Source organism: Macaca thibetana, chromosome 12 (assembly GCF_024542745.1).
Source record: "Macaca thibetana thibetana isolate TM-01 chromosome 12, ASM2454274v1, whole genome shotgun sequence".
Lineage (NCBI taxonomy): Eukaryota > Metazoa > Chordata > Mammalia > Primates > Cercopithecidae > Macaca > Macaca thibetana.
This window is the reverse complement of record NC_065589.1, coordinates 73,900,980-73,925,570: the sequence shown is the minus strand read 5'-3', so window position 1 is coordinate 73,925,570 and position 24,591 is coordinate 73,900,980. Positions and strand designations below refer to the sequence as shown.

Sequence of the window (24,591 nt, the reverse complement as noted above, 5' to 3'; positions counted from 1 at the left end):
CTTTTTAGTTTGATGTAATCCCATCTGTCTATTTTTGCTTTTGTTACCTGCCCTTTTGTGGTTGTGCCAAAAAATCATTGCCTAGACCAATGTCATAGAGCTTCTTCCCTATGCTTTCTTTTAGTAGTTTTTCAGTTTTACATCCTATATTGAAGACTTTAATCCATTTTGAGTTGATGTTTGCGTATAGTGTGAGATAAGGATCAAATTTCATTCTTCTGCATGTGGATATCCAGTTTCCCTAGCATCGTTTATTGAAGAGACTGCCCTTTCCTCATGGTGTGTTATTGGCCTCTTTATTGAAAATCAATTGACTATAAATGCATGGACTTCTTTCTGGGCTCTCTATTCTTTTTCACTGGTCTATGTGTCTGTTTCTGTGATAGTCCATGCTGTTTTGATTGCTATAGTAATCAAATAATCTAATAATAATCTACTACTTTCTAGTAGATTTTGAGATCAGGTAACATGATGCCGCCAGCTTTGTTCTTCTTGTTCAGAATTGCTTTTGCTATTCAATGTCTTTTGTGGTTGCATAAGAAATGGCAAGAATGGGTATTTTTGTCTTGTTCTTATCTTAGTAGGAAAAGCTTTCAAATTCTCACCCTTGAGTATGATTTAGCTGTGGGCTTGTCATGTGTGACCTTTATTTTTGTATTGAGGTACATTCTTTTTATACCTAATTTGTTGAGCGTTTCTGTCAGGAAAGGATGTTGAATTTTGTTAAATGCTTTTTCAGCATCTATTGAGATAACCATATGGTTTTTGTCTTTCATTCTGTTAATGTGGTATATTACATTTATTGACATGCCTATGTTGAACCATCCTTACATCCTAGGGATAAATCCTAGGATCATGGTGAATGATACTTTTCATGTGCTATTCAATTTGGTTTACTAGTATTTTTGTTGAGCATTTTCACATCCATGTTTATCATGGATATTGGCCTTTGATTGTCTTGTAGTATCCTTTTCTGGCTTTGGTATCAAGGTAATATTGGCCTTATAAAAGGAGTGTGAAGTATTCCCTCCTCTTCAATTTTGTGGAAGAATTTGAGGAGGACTGGTACTAGTTTTTCTTTAAATGTCTGGTAAAATTCAGCAGTGAAGCTATCAGGTTCTGGGCTTTTCTTTCATGGAAGACTTTTTATTACTGATGCAATCTCCTTACTCATTATTGGTATGTTCAGATTTATTTCTCTTTATTTTTCCATGATTCAACCTTGGTAGGTTGTATTTTTCTAGGGATTTATCCATTTCTTCTAGGTCATCCAATTTGTTGGCGTTTGTTTTTAGTAGTCTCTTATGATCCTTTGTACTTCTGTGGTATCAGTTGTAATGTCTCATGTAGGCTTTTCTTTAATGACAGCAAACAGCATTATAGACTGATATGAGGTATAATATGTGTACATAAATACCATCAGATTTTGAAATAAATATCTACTCTAAGTTGGCTTTCTAAAAATTGCCAAGTGCAACATCTTTAAAAACATACTGCTAAAGGCTTGGGACTTCTTATAGTGCTTTGACCAACCTAAATTACTCTGCTTAGCTCCCTCTTGAACAAGTACTTCCTCTGGAGGCCGTAGACCAAGGTTGGTCTGCCACTTTGCACAGACTGAGAGATTCAGGGTACTACACTGATTGATGAAATTAGGGAAACAATCAGATCCCAATTAACCAACCTTTCAACCTCTCTTTTCTCACCACCAAAAGCAGCCACCGTTCTCATTGATGAAATGACTTCATCAGCCACCACCCCTGCTTTGGCATAGGCCTTCAGTTCATAGTCCGTAAACTTGGACACACTCTAAAAATCAAAAAGAAGGAAAGAAAATGTGAAGTCCAAGAAATTAGGTAAGTCAGTCTGTCATTTAGATTCATTTAGCATGTGGCATGGTTTAATACAATATCAGATTCTCACTGTAACATCACTGACAGGAGGAAGAAATCTGGTCCAGATTTGGTCTATGGTAAGCTTCATCCAGGGTTGTTTGTTGATATATCAAAATGACCCTACTAAAAGTAAGAACCTCCTCACAGAATAAATTCCAAATAGGACATTCTGTGAGACTAAAGTGTTTCCGTCATTATACTAATAAAGTGTTAAGTTAGACCATGTCATAGTTCATTGCTATTAGCCAATGGCCATTGCATAATTTATAGACAAACACCAGAGACACATGCAGATATCATGACTGGGTATAATATATGGCATATAACATATAGAGTATAGGCATGATGTTGAGAGATGATTCCAGATGATTCCAGAAAAGAAAGTTCATTTTCACTCAGTTGGAGACGCTCAACTATGCAGTTTTCATTTTTATAAAAGGAAATGAAAAGACATCTGTACTTAACAGTAGACATATTACTTTTTCTAAAATTGACTTGGATTGAGTCCTAGTCAAAACGAACCCCCAGAGAAACGCCTGGCACAGATAAATAAATAAGAAGAGGAAAAAACACATATTGCAGAAGATCAACTAGTTCAGAAATATAAAAAAATATATAACACCCAGATTAAGGGAGTTTATCTTCCAGTAGTTTTTCCAAACTTTTAGCAGCAAAACTCTTATCAAAATCTTAGATGGAATTCTAAGATGTAAGTTAAGTAAGTATTCATAGTAGTTTTAAAAAACAACATATTTATTTCATCAATGTACATTTGATAAAACATGTGAATTAAAAATGTAACAGTAAGGAAAGTGAGGCTCTTTTTTTTTTTTTTTTTTTTTTTTTTAAAAGAGCCAGGTTCTTGTTCTGTTGCCCAGGCTGGAGTGCAGCAGCACGATGCTAGCTCACTGCAGCCTCAAACGCCTGGACTCAAGCATTTCACTGGCCTCAGCCTCCTGGGTATCTGAGACTATAGGCACATGCCACCATGCCTGGCTATTTAGAAAGTTTTTTTTTTTTTTGTAGATATGGGATCTCACTGTGTTACCAAGACTTGAGGCTGTTTTTATTAACATTAAAGTTTACATTTGAGCCTAGTGAAGTTGCTCATATAGTTTGCTTTATAGTTGCTTGTAGAAGTTTGTTGTATAAGAACAAGCATACACAGACTTGAAAGCAAGACAAGACATGTGCAGACCTACAACATTCCAAATCAGTGACATGTTTATGAGAAGCTGGAAATGGGTACTGAGATGACTAGAGAAGCTAAGCCTTAGATCTGTTTAAAACCAAGTGAACTGGGCTATGTTTTAACCTCCAACATGTTGAAATGTGGCCTATGATCCATGTGAGTGTGTATATTACTTTATCACAGGTTTGAAGAAAGAGATTAGTCTATTTGGAAAAAAAATGAACAAAATGTTTGCAAAACCCCTGAAGCTCTTCTGTGGAAGTTGAGGATTCCCTGGAGTATAGCTGGGAAGTGGTTAGTAGGAAAGACTGCTTAAAGCTTGAATGATATAGTGGATTGAAAAACATATACATCTGTCTTTAGCAATTGATTCTGTGCCTGACACTGCTTAAATGCATATCGTGGATTATTCTCTGAATCATCATAATGTTTTTGGGAGGTATTATCCCTATTTTAAAGACAAAGAAACTGAGGTTTTCATGGGTTAAATGGATTTTTCCTGAGTCACATAACCTGTGATGACCTAGTGAAATGGAGTGAGCTCTTTGCTATTGTCACTTTAAACCATTTTCTATATTATCTGGCAAATGTCTGAGTTATTTAGTCAGTGGACTGTGAGAATATTTTGCTATTGAGCAATAGGAAATTGGTACCTATTGCTCAATGATGTGTGAGTATGTATGCAGTTTTTCAGTTAAATTCTATTCTGAATTTATAGCAAATTTTTATATGCCTGATCCCAGAATGTGCTATCTAATGTGACTGATCTAATAATAATTTCTCAGTCCTTGGGAGTGTTTTTAGCTGATGTGATCCAAAATTCCTATTCCTATATGTTGTCCAGGCCTCAATACCTGGGGAACCAAGACAGTGACTGGGATAACTCTTGGAATGGGTCAAATCACTTCTCTCTGAAAGAGGTTATCTGAAAGATAAGATGAAATGGAGAACACAGTTATGATTGCAGAAATCCTTCTTATGTGCTTGTTAATGCTCTGAGTCTGTTGTGCCATTTCAGGGAAGTGCCTGAGCTTGGCAGTACACGGGGAACAATAGGCATATTGGAGAGTGAGTGGGGTTTGGAGTCAGAACCCCTTAGACTTGAATCCTGCTCTGCCAGCGGTGAGTCCCAGACAAATCCCCTTACCTCTCTGAGTCTAGTTTCTTATATTTAAAATGATGCTAGTGCTCACTTTATAAGATTGTTGTAAGGATTAGAGATAATGACTATTAAGCTCCTAATAGTGCCTAGAGAAACAGTGAATGCTCAATAAATGTACTTGCTGTTAATAAAACAATATTTACCTTATTAAAACATAATTAATCCCTATTTGATGAAATGTCATTTGACATTGGGGAGTAATCTAACAAACTACATGAAAATAGTGATAATTATGTTGCTAACTATACTCAGGAAAATGGACTCAAGCTTCACATTTTTGGTTGTTTATGAGGGCAAATGTCTTCCCATGGAGAGATGCAAAAAGACATTCTTACCAGACCAATGGTGGCTGCTCCAATCCCAATGAGAGGGCTGACAGAAATAATAACCAAGGTCAATTTCCAACCCCTGAAAAATCCCAACAGGAACCCACAGATGGTCGAGGTCATGCGCTGAATGAAAAGGGCCATTTGGTCAGCTATGGCATCATTGATTTTATTAATATCACTAGAAACCAGAAAGATTTTGGTCACTAAAGCTGAATTTGATCATTCAAATGTCTTGCTGAAAGTCTCAGTCTTTCTCTTTTAAACATTCCCATCTCTCCATCCCCATCACCCTTGGGTAGCATTAACAGCCTCTCAAATCTTGGAAAATTTGCTGCACCTTGGGATGTTATCAAGCCTCTTTCCTCATTGCCAACCAACTTTGTCCTTAATCTAGGTCTCACAATGGGTACTAATTGTTGATAAAGGCTTTTGGCAACCATCTTATTTGCCTTTTTCTTTTACATGGCTAATATCCTTGCTCTGTCTTGAAAAGCCTTTCTTCATGTCTGCTGAATCCTTTCAGCCTCAAGGTTCTAGTCACATACCTCCTCGTTCTCAATCTTGTATAATCCCCCAAGAAGTTACACCTTTCTCCCTGTGTTCCCATAACACTGTAATTAATGCCTGTGCATGTGTATGTGTGTAGAATTACTGCATTCTGCTTAGAGGCAGTATAGAGTAGCGGTGAAGAGTACAGATTCTGGAGCCAGACTAAGAATTTGAATACAAACTCTTGTTGGGCAAGTTACTTAACCTTTTCTGTGGCTCAATTTTCCTGTCTGTAAAATGAGAACAATAATAGAACCTACCCCAGTGGGTAGTAATGAGGATTGAAGTAGTGAATGTATGTAAAGCCTATAGAACAGCGCCTGTCATATAATAAACCATATATGCTAGTTCTGATTATTTGCTTGCACTTCTTATTTCCCCTACTAGGCTGTAAGTGCCTTAAGAGCACAAGTACAAGGTAATTGCTACAGAATATTGATTGAATATAATTATATTAAATTCATATTCCTGAGAACATTTCCTTAACCTCTTGTCCAGATGGAGTGAATAGAGCTTGGAACTAAATAGCAAGAAAGAACCTAAGACATCACCCAGATATTAGGCCATTGTTTCCGGCAAGGTTAGATAACTGTTCAAGGTCACAGTGAGGAGCAGAGTAAGTGCTGGATGAGCAGAGTAAGTGCTGGAAGCTAGGGGTCCTGACTTTCAGTATGCATTATCTACACTGTAGAGTGACTGTCTTTCAGGGGACCTCAAAATTCAGTTCAGTAGGGTTCAACCAATTCTAATTCCTCTCATTTAGAATTCCTGGGTGGCTGTTAATGACCTAAACCAGGTGTAAACTGGATTTAAATCCAGTTTACACCTGGACAGCTAAATAACCTTTTTAACTGTCTTCTATAATACTTCATTTCTAATATTTTAATTGAGGTCTACACACCAAATTGCAGTACCTTGGCTTTCAATTTTTAATGTCCATACTTGACAGTGTATTACCTATGAAAAAGTCATGCCACCTAGGAAAGCCCAATTTAAGAGATGAAACAGGAAAACTGAAAAATACTTTTAAATTGTTATTTAATTTAGAAAGAAGAGTTTTATTATCCAAAATCACACACTAACATACTGTTTTACAAGCTACTTACTCAGAGAATCTTGTATTCAGCTCCCCCACTGAATTGCAGTCAAACCATCCTATTTCCATTCTCATTATTCTCCTAAAGTAAAATTTTCTCATTTTCTGTGTCTGACGAGCTGCGGCAATGACCCAAAAGCATATCTGGAAATGGACAAAGGAAGGTTTAGCATTACAGTGTCTAAAATTTTGTTAATTTCTTCTTTTTTTCAGAAGAAAGTACTTTCAATACAACAGTTGAGAAAAGGGGGAAAATAATTCAGAAAATGCCTCTTCTTGGGAGCTAAGGTGTGAGCTCTGTCATCTGCCTGCTAAAAGTGGAGGTAAACAGAACTTTGGGCAGGGTAGCCTGAGATTTGGGTTTGAATCCAGCTCTGACCCTTAAGCAGGTCCGTGTCTTCTGGACTTTACCCTACAGAGCTTCACTTTCCTCATGTGTAAAAGAAGGCTCACAGAACCAAAAATAAGGCATTATTGTTCTTAAATAACTTTTTTTCCATGCTATTTCTGAGTGAATTTCCCTCCTGAAAGACCTGCCTGGAAGCATTCATGCATAGTTTTCAGGCAATAATTTTCAAGAAATGTAAGACAAAAATTATGACATCAGCATAAATCTAATCTGCTGATAGATTTTCCCAAACTATTTTTTTAAAAAGCCTGTTATTAAAATTCCCAATGCCTAAATGGGAAAAATTGATTCATTTCTCTTTACAAACACCACTGCCTGGAATTCTTGAATGAATGGGAAGGAATTCATTATTTTTCTACAAAAGAAAGCAAAAGATAAAATATTTTTCTTTCTTAACAAGGGTTAAGTACCTCCAAGCCCTTCCATCACTTAAATCTAAAATATGCTCTAGATTCAGCTTTTCAGAATTTGGGTTGGAATGCAGTTTGGTGAGACTTTAGCAATGCGAGAAAAAGAAAGTAAATTTTGTTTTCCTCTATCTCTCCCTCCCCTACTTTCTTCAAGCTACTCAACTGCCCCCTACAAACACACCTGCAAATGTCCATTTCTGGATATAGAAGAGAAGATGAAGTAGGGAAAGGCAGAGGACGACAGGACATTACAACTACGAGTCTATTATTCATCTCTCTGGACAACCACTTGCATCCTCCTAAGTTGTCCACCTGAGAGAAGAATCCCTACCCATTCTCTCATGTCCTCTGGAAACAGACTGTAGTTCTTAGGGCTTCTGATTAGCCTAAAGGGTGGCAACACGTTGCATCTCATTGTAATGTCTTTGAGGTCAGATATTGATCTATAAATTATATGGAGGAGATACTAACTTGAATATATCCTGTGATAAGTACTGCGACAGCAATTCCAGCATAGTAACTGGCAAATCTGATCATTTCGCTCTCAATGTTCAGCAACCTTCAAAAGAGGGAAAAGAATGTTCATACTTGCAAGTAGGATCAAGCTAAGAGAGATTACATTTGTGGATATAGAGGGATTTAAAAAATATATATATATTTTAAAATATATATTATATACTTTAAATATATATTATATATAATATATAATAGATATACTGTATATAGTATATTTCTATTAAACATAATAAGACATTTTATCTATGCAAAATTATAATAAATCCAACCAAATTTCTAAATAGTACCAATCACAGAAAATATGCATATCCCCTTCATTTTTATAGGCAAAGATGCTGGGACCATGAAATAATTAATTAGCAGTGGTTGGAAGCCAGGATGCCCTAAATGGCAGCCCAGGGCTTGGTCCACTTTAGTCTCTTTCATGCATACTCATTATGCAGTGATACAGCAATCATAGGTAAGAAAGATTTTCAAAAGCCAGATAGGCTGTCTGAAAAGAAACTGATAGAATGATGTGTGCTGTAAATCAGGAGGCTTACTATTACTCTTCTAGGAATGCAAGCCAGCTTTTCAACTTCTCTATCTCAGAGTGACACTGAAAAATGTGCCTGTTATCTTCCCATGGGAGAGAAAAGTGTTTTATTAGCCCTGTCTTTTGCTGACTACAGCCTAATCTTCATTCACCAGGACAATTTCTAAGGTTGAAGCCAGACACTTGTGGGAAATAGCAAGAAGAAAAGTAGCAAAGAAAAATACTTCGGCATTTTTCCCAGCAGCACTACCATGTTGCCGCACAGGGCTTGGGATTGGCAGTGCCAGGGAGGGGAGGAAAAAATTCTGAAGTTGCTTTCAGGAATGAAGGCATTCCATAATTAGAAAATTAACATATTGGTTGATGACAGTTATGATCCTCAGGGACAAGTTACATGGTATAGAGTCTACTTTAGAAAATCAGAAAGCAGCCTGTTTAGCATGGGTTCTTCATCCCACATCCTTTTTGCTCTCTGTCAGGCCTTCATTTTGTGGCTTGAGTTTGAATTTTTTTCTCTCTCTATTGAACTCAGATCAAGCATTGCAATAGAATTCATTTAATACAGAATAAACTGCACTATTAGTCAATATCTTTATTGACTATATTTATATTGAGTACATTTATGCTTGTCTTGCTAATAGATTGCAAGCTACTCAAGGTCAAGGGCTGGGCTTATACTGCTTGTTCACTCTTCCTGAAATCAATAAATGTTTCTGGATTTTGTTTTGACTTTCAAAATATGAATTAGGAAGGGAAATAACTGTTGTGGTCAACCCTTCTGACAACCTCAAAAGCAGCTAAGGTCTCTTGTGCTCACCACATTCCCAGTCTTTCATGATGACTAAGAAGAATGCTGAGATGAACAAGAACTAGAAAATCATAAACTTATCTATGAGGATCTACAATCAGAGGCTCTTATAAAAGCTAAATATCTCTGAATAGAGAGTATACTATACTATTATAAGTAAAAGCTTTCTAATGTATACATGAGTCAATTCTCTTCATTTTCAGTTTGTTTTGGGGTGTCTAAAACCAGAAAACTATAAGTATTTGTCCAAACATTTTACTTAGAGAATAGTAGTTAACAGAGGCTGGGAAGAGCAGTGGAGGGGGACGGATGGGGAGAGGTTGGTCAACAGGTACAAAGTTACTGTTCAGGAATAAGTTCTGGTACTACATTGCATAGTAGGTGACTATAGTTAACAATAATACATTGACTATTTCAAGAGAGCTAGAAGAGAGGATTTTGAATGTTCCTACCACAATGGCAATGATAAATGTCTTAGGTGATGGAAATGGTAATTATTTGATTTGATCATTACACATTGTATACATGCATCAAAACATCACACTGTATCCCATAAATATGTATAGTTGTGTGGCAATTAAAATTATAAATAATAAATAACTTTACTTAAATTTCCTGTGGTGTCTTTATTCTATAAGCACTTTAAGCAGAAGTGATGAAGTGACTGTCATTAAAAATGCCAGTTTACAAACATATGTGGATTAAGGGTGTTGGGCACTGGCCCAGCTCTGGGATTTTCTGGTACAAAATTCAGGAGAATTCTATCACTGCTGGATGGTGCAGATAAAGATATTGCAGTTTATCACGCTTTTCAGCCCTGTCACTGAAATGAGTGGTTAACTCATTTTTATTTTATTCTGGGAAGAAGAGGTGATTAAGGCATTAGAGAACTTGATAATATTTCTGGAACAACAGAACAAACCTATCGGAAAAACTGACAGGAAGGAAAAGAGCAGGCCTGGCTTTGCTCCCTTGACTACACACCAAGGTATTTATTGTCTGAATGGTGGGAACACTTGTCATCATAAAACCCCAGGAAGGATTCTATAAAGTATGCAGGTGATTTGGACCACAGAATGGCATTTTTTTTAACAGCAAAAACTGACATGAATCTACTTGAACGAATTAAGATTCCCCATTTGTTGAATAACAAAGACTCATTTGTTGAATAGCAAAGAAGGGAGAGAGATGACAATTAGAGGAAAGGATAACAGATGTTTTACAAATTATTATGATATGAGGACTTATTTTGCTTTTTTTTTTTTTCTTTTTACCTTGTTTTGGAAACTTTTTATCTTTTCTTTTCTTTTACCTTGTTTTGTCATTCAATTTACACATCAAGCTTACAGATTAACTAAAGCCGTATCTTGCAAATACCTTGTAAAACTGTAGGACAATATCACACCCAAGATATTGACACTGATACAATCAAGATCAGGACGTTCTCATCATCTCAAGGCCCCCTCATATTGTCCTTTTACACCTCCACATGCTTCTCTCCAATCCCCACATCCTCCTTAGCCCTAGCTACAACCAATCTGTTCTCCTTTGCTGTAATTTTGTCATTTCAAGAATGTTATATAAATGGAATCATACAGTGTAGAACCTTTTGGGGTTGGCTTTTTTCCACTCAGCATAATTCTTTCAAGTTTCATCATTAACAGCTCATTCCCATTTATTAAGGAGGATTCCATATAATATAGATGTCTCACAGTTTGTTTAACCACTCATCCTTTGGAGGATATCTGGGCTGTTTCCAATTTTTATCTATTAGAAATTAAGCAGCTATAAACATTTGTGTATAGGTTTTTATGTGAGCATAAGTTTTCATTTCTCTGGAATAAATCCCCAAGAGTAGAAATGCTGGGTCATATGGTAGTTGAGTGTTTAGATTTTTTTTTAATTACCAAACTGTTTTCCAGGATAGCTATGACATGGTTTGAATGGCATGAGTGATTGTCTGAGTGATCCAGTTCTTCCACATCCTCATCAACATTTAGGGTTATCACTATTTTTAATTTTAGCCATTCCGATAAGTCTATGGTAATAGCTTATTTTGATTTAATTTGCATTTCTCTATTGATGCTGTTTAACAGATTTCATGTGCTCATTTGCTGTCTTATATCTTTACTCTTGGCTTTTTCCCATCTTTGAACTGAAATTTGCTATTATTTTAACACTGAGTTTTGAGAACTCTTTTTTTAAATTGTTTAATTCCTACAACTTTTATTTTTTCACAATTTGAAAAAGATGCACTTTTTCTTTCTATTTTATATGGCATGCATAAAACAATGAGTAATGTTCATATAATGCCTTAGAGCAAGCTTCCCCACAGGTCCCAAGCCAACTAGGAAGGCCCAAAACAAATTTGTAAACTTTCTTTTTTTTTTTTTAATTATACTTTAAGTTCTAGGGTACATGTGCACAATGTGCAGGTTTGTCACATATGTCTACATGTGCCATGTTGGTGTGCTGTACCCATTAACTCGTCATTTACATTAGGTATATCTCCTAATGCTATACTTCCCCTGTCCTCTCACTCCACAACAGGTCCCGGTGTGTGATGTTCCCCTTCCTGTGTCCAAGTGATCTCATTGTTCAGTTCCCACCTATGAGCGAGAACATGCAGTGTTTGGTTTTCTGTTCTTGTGATAGTTCCCTGAGAATGATGGTTTCCAGCTGCATCCATGTCCCTACAAAGGACACGAACTCATCCTTTTTTATGGCTGCATGGTATTCCATAGTGTATATGTGCCACATTTTCTTAATCCAGTCTGTCATTGATGGACATTTGGGTTGGTTCCAAGTCCTTGCTATTGTGAATAGTGCCGCAATAAACATACGTGTGCATGTGTCTTTGTAGCAGCATTTGTAATCCTTTGGGTATATACCCAGTAATGGGATGGCTAGGTCAAATGGTATTTCTAGTTCAAGATCCTTGAGGAATTGCCACACTGTCTTCCACAATGGTTGAACTAGTTTACAGTCCCACCAACAGTGTAAAAGTGTTCCTATTTCTCCACATCCTCTCTAGCACCTGTTGTTTCCTAACTTTTTAATGATTGCCATTCTAACTGGTGTGAGATAGTATCTCATTGTGGTTTTGATTTGCATTTCTCTGATGGCCAGTGATGATGAGCGTTTTTTCATATGCCTGCTGGTTGCATAAGAGAATTCTTTAAATATTCTGGATCCCAGTCCTTTTTTGGATACATAAGTTGCAAATATGTTCTCCCAGTCAGTAGCTTGTCTTTTCTTTCTCTTAACAGGATCTTTTACAAAGTTTTTATTTTTTTTGAAGTCCAATTTATCACATTTTCCCTTTATGAATTGTGCTTTTGGTGTAATTTACATGCTCTGTCCAACCCTAGAACAAGAAAATGGTCTCTTCCATATTTTTCTAAAAGTTTAGTTTTATTTGTTACATATAAGCCCATGATTCATTTGAGCTAACTTTTGTGTAATTCTTTTTTTTTTTTTTTTTTTTTTTTTTGCCTACAGATGTCCAATTGCTCCACAAACATTTGATTAAAAGCTTATCTTTCCCCCACTGAATTGTTTTTCCACTTTTGTCAAAAAATCAATTGGACATATTTGTGTGGGTCTGTTTCTGGGTTCTCCATTGTGTTCCATTGATCTATATATCTAACCTCTGTCAATGCCACACAGCCTTGACTGCATTAGCTATATAATATGTCTTGAAATTGGGTAGATTGATTCTTCTCACTTTATTATTCTTTTTCAAATTTGTTTTAGCTATTCCAGTTTTTTTTTACATTTTCATAAACATTTTAAGGTAATCTTTTCCATATCTACAAAAAATCTTCCTTAGGTTTTGATATATTAGGGCTTAAATATGTCATTTTATTTCTTGTTTTCTATTTGTTCTCTCTGTTATTTCTGTGTTTGTTTTCTCTTACCTTCCGATGGGCTGCTTGAGCATTTTCTTAGAATTCAATTTTGATTTATCTATAGTGTTTTTAAGTGTCTCTCTTTGTAAAGCTTTTTTAGTGGTTGCTCTAGGAGATACATTACAGATACATCACTTTTCACCGTCTACTAATGTTGTCATTTTACCAATTCAAGTGAAATATATAAAGATTACCTCCCATTACATACCTCTACTCTCCTTTGTTAATAATATAAGTGTCTTAACTATTTCCAAATTAAACACACATCAGACAGTGTCATAATAGGATCATATCAGTGTTAGAGTTTCTACCATAAAACATAATTTAGAAAGCTCAAGAGAAGGAAGGTCTATTGCATGTATTCATAGTTTTGTTACTACGCACTTCCTTCCTGATGTCTAGGACTTCTTTTATTTTTTCCTTTCTACTTAAAGAAATTTTCTTAGCCATTTTTTTGGGGTAAGTCAGCTGGCAACAAATTCTCTTGATTTATGTCATCTGAAAATGTCTTGATTTCCCCTTCCATGAGGGTAGTGGTAATGTTTTGACTCTGTCACCCCAACCCCAGCAGGTAAGAGGAGAGGTGCCTTATTATAGTGGGGATGATTCAGGCCTCCCACGTATTCTCTATGGACACTGTGGGGGTGGGTGAGGGGGTGGCACAAGAGGGGCTCATTACCACCTAGCAAGTGTGGAAAAGTCTATGCTCCCAACTCAACATTTGCTGGCATGGGTGAGAGTGAGGCCACCATTTTCTTCTGTGGTGTTTGTCTGGAGTAGAGCAATTATTGCTTAAAAGTTTTCTACTAGGCTTTCTCTTTCTGACCCACTATCTAGAAAAAGCAGGATTTTGTTGAGTCTTTTTGGTCTGCACTCATTGGGGTTTCCAGTTTGCCAGCTTTTCCAACACTCAATCTAGTACACATTAGGCATAAGATACCCAGGGAACTAATCAACATGTTATTACTTGGTTCCTGAAGCTCTAGCCAGTTGACCTTTTTTCCTCCACTTTTCAGAATGTTATGTTTGTTTTATATGTAATGGATTAAACAATACAATCAAAAGACAGAGATTGTCAGATTGCATAAAAAAACAAGATCCAACTATGTGCTGTCTACAGGAGACACACTTTAGATCCAAAGATACAAACAGGTTGAAACAAAAAGATAGAAAGAAAAATCATTTCAAAAAGTAACCATAAGAAACCAAGAGTGGCTATACTAATATCAGACAAAATAGACTTTAAAAACTTGTTACTAGAGATACAAATCATTTTATAAAGATAAAAGGGTCAATCCATCATGAAAGATAACATTTATGAAGATATATGTACCAGAAAAAGAGCCCCCAAAACACATGAAGCAAAGTCTGACATTTGAAGGAAGATACAGATATTTCAGCAATAATAGTCAGAAATTTCAATTACACACTTTAAATATTGGAGAGAACAAATAGGCAGAATATCAAGAGGAAGAGAAGACTTGAAATCAGTATAAACCAACTAGACCCAACAGAGATCTTTGGAATACTCCATCCAGTAGCAGCAGAATACACATTCCTCTCAAGTGCATATGAAACATTTTCCAAGGCAGACACATGCTAGTCATAAAATAAACTTCAATAAGTTTAAAAGAATTAAAATCATATAAAATATATTCTCTGGCTATGATGGAGTGAAACTTGAAATTAATAATGAAAATACTTGGGAATTTCACAAACATATGGAACCAAAATAATACACTCAGAAATAACCAATGGGTCAAAAAAATCACAAGAGAAACTACAAAATACTTTGAGATAAATGAAAATGAAAACGCAACATTAAAATACTTACAGGATGCAGCTAAAGCAATTCTTAGAAGGAAATTTGTAGTTTTAATGGTCTGTGTTAAACAAAATCTTAAATCAATAACTCAACATCTCACTTTAAGACACTGGAGATAAAAGGACAAACTAAGACTAAAATAAGCAGAAGGAAAGAAATAGTAAAGATTAGAGTGGAAATAAATGAAGTAGAGATTAGAAAAACAATAGAGAAAATACAGAACAATAGAAAAACAATAGAGAAAATAAAGAGGACCAAATCTGGTTCTTCAAAAAGATAAACAAAAACAACAAATCTTTAGCTAGACTGACCAAAAAGAGAGTAGACTCAAATAACTAAAATCAGAAATGAAAAGAAACATCGCTATTGACCTTACAGTAATAAAAAAATAAACAAATACTTTGGACATTTATATGCCCATCTATTAGATAACTGAGACGAAATGGACAAATTTCTAAAAAGTACAAACTACTGAAACCAACTAAAAAAAAGAAATAGGAAAAAAATGGGCAAAAGACCTAAATAGAAATTTCTCAAAAGAAGACATACAAATGGCCAACAGGTATTTTAAAAGATGCTAAACACCACTGATTATCAGGGAAATGCAAATCAAAACCATGAGATATCTCCTCACACCTATTAGAATGGCTATTATGAAAAAAGAAGGACAATATCAAGTGCTGGCAAGAATGTGGAAAAAAGGGAACCCTTGTACACTGTTGGTGGGAATGTAAATTAGTACAGCCATTATGCAAAAATGTATGTAGGTTCCTCAAAAAGTTAGAAATAGAACTGCTATATAACCTAGCAATCCTATACTGGGTATATATCCAAGGAAAATGAAACCAATACATCAAAAAGATATCTACACTCCCATGCACACTGCAGCATTATTCACAATAGCCACCTATGGGTCCATCAACAAATGAATTAAGAAAATGTGGTACATATAGACAATGGAATATTATTCAGCCTTTTTAAAAAATCCTGTCTTTTGCAACAGCACAGATGCACCTCGAGTATATCATGTTAACTGAAGTAAGCCAGGCACAGAAAGACAAATACAATGTAATCTCACTTAAATGTGACATCTGAAAAATTTGAATTCATAGAAGTAGAGAGTAAAATGGTAGTTACCAAGGGCTAAAGGTGGGGAGATGGTTAAAAAATACAAAATTTCAATTAGGAGGAATAAGTTCAAGAAATCTACTGGGCTGACTATAGTTAGTAACAACGTTTTGTATGCTTGAAAATTACTGAAAGAGTAGATTTTTATTATTTTTTTGTTGTATAATGTATTTTTAATTATTTTTTAAAATTTTTAATTTTTATTTCAATAGGTTTTTTGGGAACAGGTGGTGTTGGGTTACATGAATAAGTTCTTTGGTGATGATTTCTGAGATTTTAGAATGATGCACCCATCATCCAAGCAGTGTACACTGCACCCAATGTGTAGTCTTTTATTCCTGTCCACCCACCCTTTCCTCCAAGTCCCCAAAGTCCAGTGTAACATTCTCATGCCTTTGTGTCCTCACAGCTTAGCTCCTGCATATGAGTGAGAACATACATCGTTTAGTTTTCCATTTCTGAGTTACTTCACTTAGAATAATAGTCTCGGCCAGGCACGGTGGCTCACACCGGTAATCCCAACACTTTGGGAGGCCGAGGCGGGTGGATCACAAGGTCAGGAGATCGAGACCACCCTGGCTAACACGGTGAAACCCTGTCTCTACTAAAAATACAAAAAATTAGCTGAGTGTGGTGGCATGTGCCTGTAGTCCCAGCTACTTGGGAGGCTGAGGCAGGAGGATGGCATGAATCTGGGAGGCAGAGCTTGCAGTGAGCCGAAATCGTGCCACTGAGTTCCAGCCTGGGCAACAGAGCAAGACTCTATCTCAAAAAAAAAAAAAGAATAATAGTTTCCGATTCCATCCAGGCTGCTGTGAATGCCATTATTGCATTCCTTTTTATGGCTGAGTAGTATTCCATGGTGTGTGTATATAAATATATATGCATATATATGTGTGTGTGTGTATATGTGTGTGTGTGTATATATATGTGTGTATATGTGTGTATGTGTGTGTATATATATATAAAACATTTTCCTTATCCATTCGTTGATTGATGGGCATTTGGTTGTACTAGTTTACATTCCCACCAATGGTGTAAAAGTGTTCCTTTTTCACCACATCCATGCCAACATCTATTCTTTTTTGATTTTTTGATTGTAGCCATTGTTACAGGAGTGAGATGATAACACATTGTGGTTTTGATTTGCATTTCCCTGATTTGCTTGGTAGTGGCAAATTCCCTCAGCATTTGTTTGTCTGGAAAAGACTATATCTTTCCTTCATTTATGAAGTTAAGTTTCACTGGATACAAAATTCTTGGCTGATAACTATTTTGTTTAATGAGGCTAAAAATAGCACCCCAATCCCTTCTAGCTTGTAGGGTTTCTGCAGAGAAATCTGTCATTATTCTGATAGGTTTTCCTTTATAGGTTACCTGGTGCTTTTGCCTCACAGCTCTTAAGATTCTTTCCTTCATCTTGACTTTAGATACTCTGATGACTACATGCCTAGGCAACGATCTTTTTGCAGTGATTTTCCCAGGTGTTCTTTGAGCTTCTTATATTTGGATGTCTACATCTCTAGACAAGAGATCTTCCTCCAGCAAGGCCAGGGAAGTTTTCCTTGATTATTCCTTCAGACATATTTTCCAAACTTTTAGATTTCTCTTCTTCCTCGACAACACCAATTATTCTTAGGTTTGGTCATTTAACACAGTCCCAAACTTCTTGGAAGCTTTGTTCATTGTTTAAATTCTTTTTTCTTTGTCTTTGATGGATTGAGATAATTTGAAACCTGTGTCTTCAAACTCTGAAGTTCTTTCTTCTGTTTATTCGATTCTATTGCTGAGACCTTCCAGTACATTTTGCATTTCTCTAAGTGTGTCCTTGACTTCCAGAAGTTGTGGTTGTTTTTTATTTATGCTATCTATTTAACTGAAGAATTTTCCTTTCATATCCTGTATCATGTTTTTTATTTCCTTCAGTTGGACTTAACTTTTCTCTGGTGCCTCCTTGATTAGCTTAATAATCAACCTTCTAAATTCTTTTTCTGGCAATTCAGAGATTTCATCTTGGTTTAGATCCATTGCTGGTAAGCTGGTATGATCTTTCGGGGGTGTTACAGAACCTTGTTTTGTCATATTACCAAAATTGCTTTTCTGGTTCTTTCTCATTTGGTTAGACTATGTCAGAGGGAAGATCTGGGATTCATAGGCTCTATTCAGATTCCTTCATCTCATGGCATGCTCCCTTGATGTGGTGTTCTCTCTCTTCCCCTATGAATGGGGCTTCCAGTGAGCCAAACTGTAGCGATTGTTTCTGCTCTTCTGGGTCTAGTCACCTAGCAGAGTTACCAGGCTCTGGGCTGGTACTGGCGAGTATCTGCAAAGAGTCCTGTGATGTGATCTGTCTTCAGTTCTTGGAGCTGTGGATACCAGCACCTGCTCCTGGTGGAGGCAGCAGGGGAGTGAAGTGGGCTCCGTGAGGGTCCTCTGTTGTGTTTTTGTTTAGTGCGTTGGTTTTGTGTTGGTTGGCCTCTAGCTAGCAGGTGGCACTTTCAAGAGTGCATCAGCTATAGTCCTATAGGGAGAATGCAAACTTGCCCTCAGGACACCTGGTTAAGTATTCAGGTTTCCCAAGCAGTGGGCAGGGCCACAGAGTTTCCAAGAGAATTGGGCCTTTGTCTTTGGCTACCAGGGCAGGTAGAGAAAGACCACTAGGTAGGGGCAGGGATAGGTGCGTCTGAGCTCAGCCCCTCCTTGGGCGGGGCTTGCTGCAGCTGCTGTGGGGAATGGGGGTGTGGTTCCCAGTTCAATGGAGTTATGTTCCCAGGAGGATTATGGCTGCCTCTGCTGTCATAGAGGTCACCAGGAAAGTGGGGGAAAGCTGGCAGTCACAGGCCTTACCCTGCTCCCACTCAGCCCACAGTACCAGAGGCTAGTCTCACACCCACCGTGCCCCCAACAACAGCACCGAATCTATTTCCAAGCAACCGGTGACCAGGGCTGAAAATTTGCCCCAGACCACAAGCCTTCCCATTGAGAAAGCAAGCAGACTCACAGTTTTTTTTGGCATCCCAGGAAGCCTAAAGCCAAGAGTAGATTTTTAGCGTCCTTGCAACAAAAAAAGATAAGTGTGTGAGGTAGTGAATATGTTAATTAGCTCAATTTAGCCACTCCACAATGTATACATATTTCAAAACATCATGCTGCATACCATAAATACATATAATTTTTATTTGCCAAATTAAAAAAAAAATTTAAAGAAATAGAAAATCTGAGTGGACCTATAACAACTAAAGAGATTGAATCAGCAATCAAAAACTTTCTTTTTTTTTTTTTTTTTTTTGAGACGGAGTCTCGCTGTGTCTCCCAGGCTGGAGTGCAGTGGCGTGATCTCGGCTCACTGCAAGCTCCGCCTCCCGGGTTCACGCCATTCTCCCGCCTCAGCCTCCCAAGTAGCTGAGACTACAGGCGCCCGCCACCACGCCCTTCTAGTTTTTTGTATTTTTTAGTAGAGACGGGGTTTCACCATGTTAGCCAGGATAGTCTCGATCTCCTGACCTCGTGATCCACCCGCCTCGGCCTCCCAAAGTGCTGGGATTACAGGCTTGAGCCACCGCGCCAGGCCTGAAAACTGTTATATATTATATCTTTTATTAATATAGACACAAAAATCTTCACTAAATACAAACAAGTTGAATCCTGCAGCACAGTAAAATGATTACTCATTATTACCCGGTGGGATTTATTCAAGGAGTGCAAAGGTAATTCAACATATGAAAATACATTGATGTAATATACCATATCAGTATTATAATGGGCAAAACTGCATGATCATCTTAATAGATGTAGATGAAGCACATGACTAAATTCATGACTTAATGGTTAGAACGTTCTACAAACTAGGATTAGAAAGGGAACTTCCTCAACATAATAAAGGACGCTTATGAAAAAGTCATAGCTAATGTCATACTTAATGGTGAAAGACTAAACGCTTTCCCCCTAAGATAGGAATAAGACAGGGATGTGTTCTCTCACCACTTCTACTCAACATTGTACTGGAGGTTTGGGCCAAAACAATTAGGCAATAAAATAAAATAAAAAAGGCAGCTAGATTGGAAAGGAAAATGTATAGTTATTTCTATTTGCACATGATACGGTCTTGTATAAAAAATCCTAAAGAACCCACTAAAACCTATTGAACTCATAAGTAGTTCAGCTAGGTTTAGGATAAAAGATCAATATACAAAAAAAAAAAATTGTATTTTGCTATAGTAGCAATGGGCAAACTGAAAAGAAAATTAAGAAAAAAATTCCATTAATGATAACATCAAAAATAATAAAATACCTAGCAATCAGTTTAACAAAAAATTGCAAAATATTCTGAAAACTATAAAACCTTGTTGAAATAAATTAAAACAGACTCAAATAAGTAGATCATGAATCAGAAGACTTAATATTGTTAAGACGGAAATATTCCTTAAATTGATCTACAGATTCAATGTAATTCCTAGCATTCTAGCTGACTTCTTTGCAGAAGTTAAACAATTTATATGAAAATCCAAGAGACCCAGAATAGAGAATCCCTAGTAGCAGACTTACACTTCTTGATTTCAAAACTTACTATAAAGCTACAGTAATCAAAACAGTGTGTTACTGGCATGTAGATGTGTAGGTCAATGGAATAGCATTAAGAGTTCACAAATAAACCCTCTTAAGTACAGTAAATTGATTTTGATAAGGATTCTGAGATGATTCAATAGGGAAAAAATAGTTTTTCCAACAAATGGTGCTGGAACAACTGGCTATTCATGCAGATAGGAATCAATCTGGACCCCTAATTCACCCTAATTTACTCAAAGTAGATCATAGACTAACCATAAGAGTGTATGAGTTTACTCTCACGCTGCTATAAAGAAATACTTCTGACTGGGTAACTTATAAAGAAAAGAGGTTTAATTGGGTCATAATTCTGCAGGCTGTACAGGAAGCATTAGAGCATCTGCTCAGTTTCTGGGAAGGCCTTAGGAAACTTACACTTATGGTGGAAGATGAAGGGGAAACTGGCACTTCGCATGGTCAGAGCCATTAAAAGAAAACAAGTGTAATGTTCATGACCTTGGCTTTGGCAATGGTTTCTTAGATATGACATCAATTCAGGAGCAACAAAAGAATAAACTAGACATCACCATAATTAAACACTTTAGTGGTTCAAAGATAATTATCAAGACCTTGGATTTGGCAATGGTTTCTTAGATATGACACCAATTCAGAAGCAACAAAAGAACAAACTAGACATCACCAAAATTAAACACCTTAGTGTTTCAAAGATAATTATCAAGAAGTTAGAAAGACAACCCAAAGAATGAGAAAAATTGTTTGCAAATTGTATCTCTGATAAGGAACTTATATCTAGAATATATAAAGAATTCCTACAACTCAATAATCAATAGACATATATCCCAGTTTTAAAAGGGGCTGAATACATATTTTGTTATATTATTTATTTCCAAATAAAAGATCTGAATAGATATTTTTCTGAAGAAGATGTGCAAATGGCCAACAAGCACCTAAAAAGAAGCCAACATCACTAGTCCTCAGAGAAATGCAAATCAAAACCACAAAGAGATTCCACTTCGTGCTCCCTAGGATGGCTATTGTATTGGTTTCCTATGACTGCTGTAACAATTATCACAATTAAAACAAGAGAAATGGATCCCCTCACATGCCCAAAATCAGCTTCGCTGGGTGGAAATCAAGGTGCTGACTAGGCTGTGTTCCCTCCTAAGGCTCTAAGGGAGAAATTTCTCCTTGCTTCTTCCAGCTCTTGACAGCTGCTGGCACTCCTCGGCTGTGGCAATGTCATTTCATTCTTTTTTTCTGTAGTCACCTTGCCTCTACTCTTCTCTCTACAGGCAAATCCCCCTCTGCCTTCTTCTTAGCAACTGTCCCTTTTAAGAACACACATGACTGCATTTAGGGCCCACCTGGATAATCCAGGATAGTCTCCCCCATCTCGATATCCTTTACTGAATCACATCTGCATAGACCCTTTTCCAATACAAGGTAACATTCACAGATTCTAGGGATAAGGACCGGGATATCTTTGGGGGTCATTATTCTGTCTATGAGTGATATCATGGTTACTAAATAACAAGTGCTGGTGAGGATGTGGAGAAATTAGAACCCTCATACACTGTTAGCAGAAATGTAAATGGTGCAGTCACTGTGGAAAATAGTCTGGTAGTTCCTAGAATAGTTAAACATAGAGTTACCATGTGATACAACAATTCCACTCTTAGGCACGTACCCAAGAGAAATGGAAACATGTTCACACAAAAATCTGTACACAAATGTTCATAGCAGAATTATTTGTAATAGCTCAAAAGTGGGAACAATCCAAATGTCCATCAACTGATGAACAGATACATAACATGGTTTATATCCATATAATTAAATATTATTTAGCAATAAAAAGAAAATATTGATTCATGCTACAAGTGGATGAACTGCAAAAAACATATGCTTAAGTTAAAGAAGCCAATCTCAAAGGATCACATATTATATGATATTATTAATATGACATGTCCAGAATAGGCAAATCTACAGTCAGAAAGCAGATTAGTGGTTGCTTAGGGATAGGGAGGAGGATGAGGTACTAGAAAGTGATGGCCGAGGGGCAAGGGGTTTCCTTTTTTTGTAATGAAAATGTTCTGAAATTGACTGTGGCAGTGAATGCACAACTCTGTAAATATAAATATACTAAAAAACATCTAATTGTACACTTCAAGTGGGTGAATTTCATGGTATGTGAATTGTATCTCAATAAAGCTGTTATAAAATTATATAGCCTAAACTGTCTAGCTTGAAAATAGTGCTTGCTTATACAAACTGAATATACATTGCTAAGAATATAGACTGAAATCCAAGTGAAAGGACAGGCCTAGATTTCTGCATTGATTTATCTGTATGAGAGGAAGTGAAAACTTGAGCTCCCCAATGCCCACAGTAGTAATCAGCCTCCAAAGGGCCCCTAATATTCTCATCTCTCAGCGTTCACACTTGTTTAGACTCCTCCCAAACTATACCAGGGTTGGTTTCGGTGACTCATAGAATATGGCAGAAATTATGGTATGTCTCTTTCATAATTAAGTTACATGAGACTTTGTGGCTTCCATTTGAGTGTTTACACTTTAATTGGATAAATGAAAATAAAACGAAATTGCAATTGTGGTATTTTAACTTCCTATTCCTTTGTCTGCTTTCATTTTTTTAATCTTATTATTTAACTGTTCTGACCAGAAATTCTGATAAGTTAGTCAAGAGACCTGACGCTCTGTAATCCTTATCAGTGTAATTCACTGACAACCATCTAGAAGGCTTTAACTTAAAAATTCCATCCAATAGATTACAATTGACACGTGGAAACCAATATAATAAAAGAGTAAAACCAGCTCCTGTCACTACACATACATGCTTTTGTTGCTAAAATTATTGGGTTGTCTTGTATATTCCAAGACTAATATCTCTATTATAATAAAAGGAGAAACTGTACCTTTAATGATACACTTTTTCCATGAAAGAAACTTGCAAATAGTTTGGGTGACTTTGGAGGTATATAAACTACTTACAAGTAGGAAAATGTCCTCTCTCCTCTCCTCTGCCCCACCCAAGTCCATATTCACAGTGATCTTACCACATAACAGCTAAACAAACATGTTATTCAGAAGTAAGACAAATAGTATTCATGTCAATGATCATAATAACTCACAATGAAAGTATTTAACTCATCAAGGAGTTCCTAGTAAAGACATGCCTAGAAAGGTATAGTCCATACAATTTCAGCTATCTGTATGAATTTTTTTAAAAAAAGAAAAGGACAAATGTCCATTCACATTTGGTATCATGTGAATTCAGCCAAAGCCAATGGACTTCGGAAAGCTTCAGTTCATATTCTTTGCTGGCCTTTGGGTATGTGATCCAGTAACAATGAAGACAGTGAGTAATGAGTGGCCACTAGAGAATTCCTTTTTAATAGATGGCCAGGATGCAAATGTTGAAAGTAGATTCATTCTTTAATTCATTAGACAAATACTCATAAGCACCTAGTATCATGTATATGCCTCAAATTTTGACCCCTCCAACATTTATTTCCAAATTTTAAGGCATAATAAGATATACTTGAGGACTTTTTCCTCACAACTTATCTTCATAAGTTTGGGTCAATTTACATCACACATAGGTCTGAATGCATTTTTTTCTCAAAGGGGAGAATGATTAATTTTATGTTTTGCGGTCAAACCCCTCTGTACAAAGCAGTTCACTTCTGTCCTCCAACATAAATGAAGGCTTTCAAAGACTTTTGTTGAACTCAGTCTCTCTTTTATACAAATTGCTCTGAGTTTTTCAAATGAAAAGAAACTTCCAATTTTAGAAAAGAAACATACATATTTAGACATTAGGGAACTTATATAGAATGAGTAGACTTGTTGTTTATAAAGAATAATTCACATTGTATATTATCCTGTGTTTTCTATCAGGTACCTCCAAGTCTGTCACTACATATTTTTTAAATGATCATTAACTGAATGATGGCTTACTAGGCTTAAGCTTCACAAAGATAGGGATCATGACTCCTGGTTTTTCTGAGATGGGGTCTCATTCTGTCACCCACGCGATCACAGGCAACTGCAGCCACAAACACCCAGGCCCAAGTGATCTTCCCATCTCAGCCTCTCAAGTAGCTGGGATGACAGGTGCATACCACAAAGCCAAGCTATTTTTAAAAACTTTTTTTGTAGAGACAGGGTCTCACTGTGTTGCCCAGGCTTGTCTCGAACTTCTGGGCTCAAACAATCCTCCTGTCTCACCCTCCCAAAGTGT

At 36.6% G+C, this 24,591-nt stretch overlaps 1 protein-coding gene across 2 annotated transcripts in view; it reads right to left on the bottom strand.

Moving 5' to 3' along the window:
- ABCB11 (ATP binding cassette subfamily B member 11) overlaps positions 1-24,591 on the bottom strand; it is a 113,048-nt gene that overhangs the window by 68,302 nt on the left and 20,155 nt on the right. For both annotated transcript variants that reach the window (XM_050750444.1, XM_050750445.1), the window contains 4 exons: positions 7,514-7,601; positions 6,234-6,367; positions 4,585-4,756; positions 1,685-1,809 (listed from right to left, as the gene is read on the bottom strand). In XM_050750444.1, coding sequence (XP_050606401.1) covers positions 1,685-1,809; positions 4,585-4,756; positions 6,234-6,367; positions 7,514-7,601 — 519 coding nt within the window. The remainder of the gene's footprint in view (positions 1-1,684; positions 1,810-4,584; positions 4,757-6,233; positions 6,368-7,513; positions 7,602-24,591) is intronic.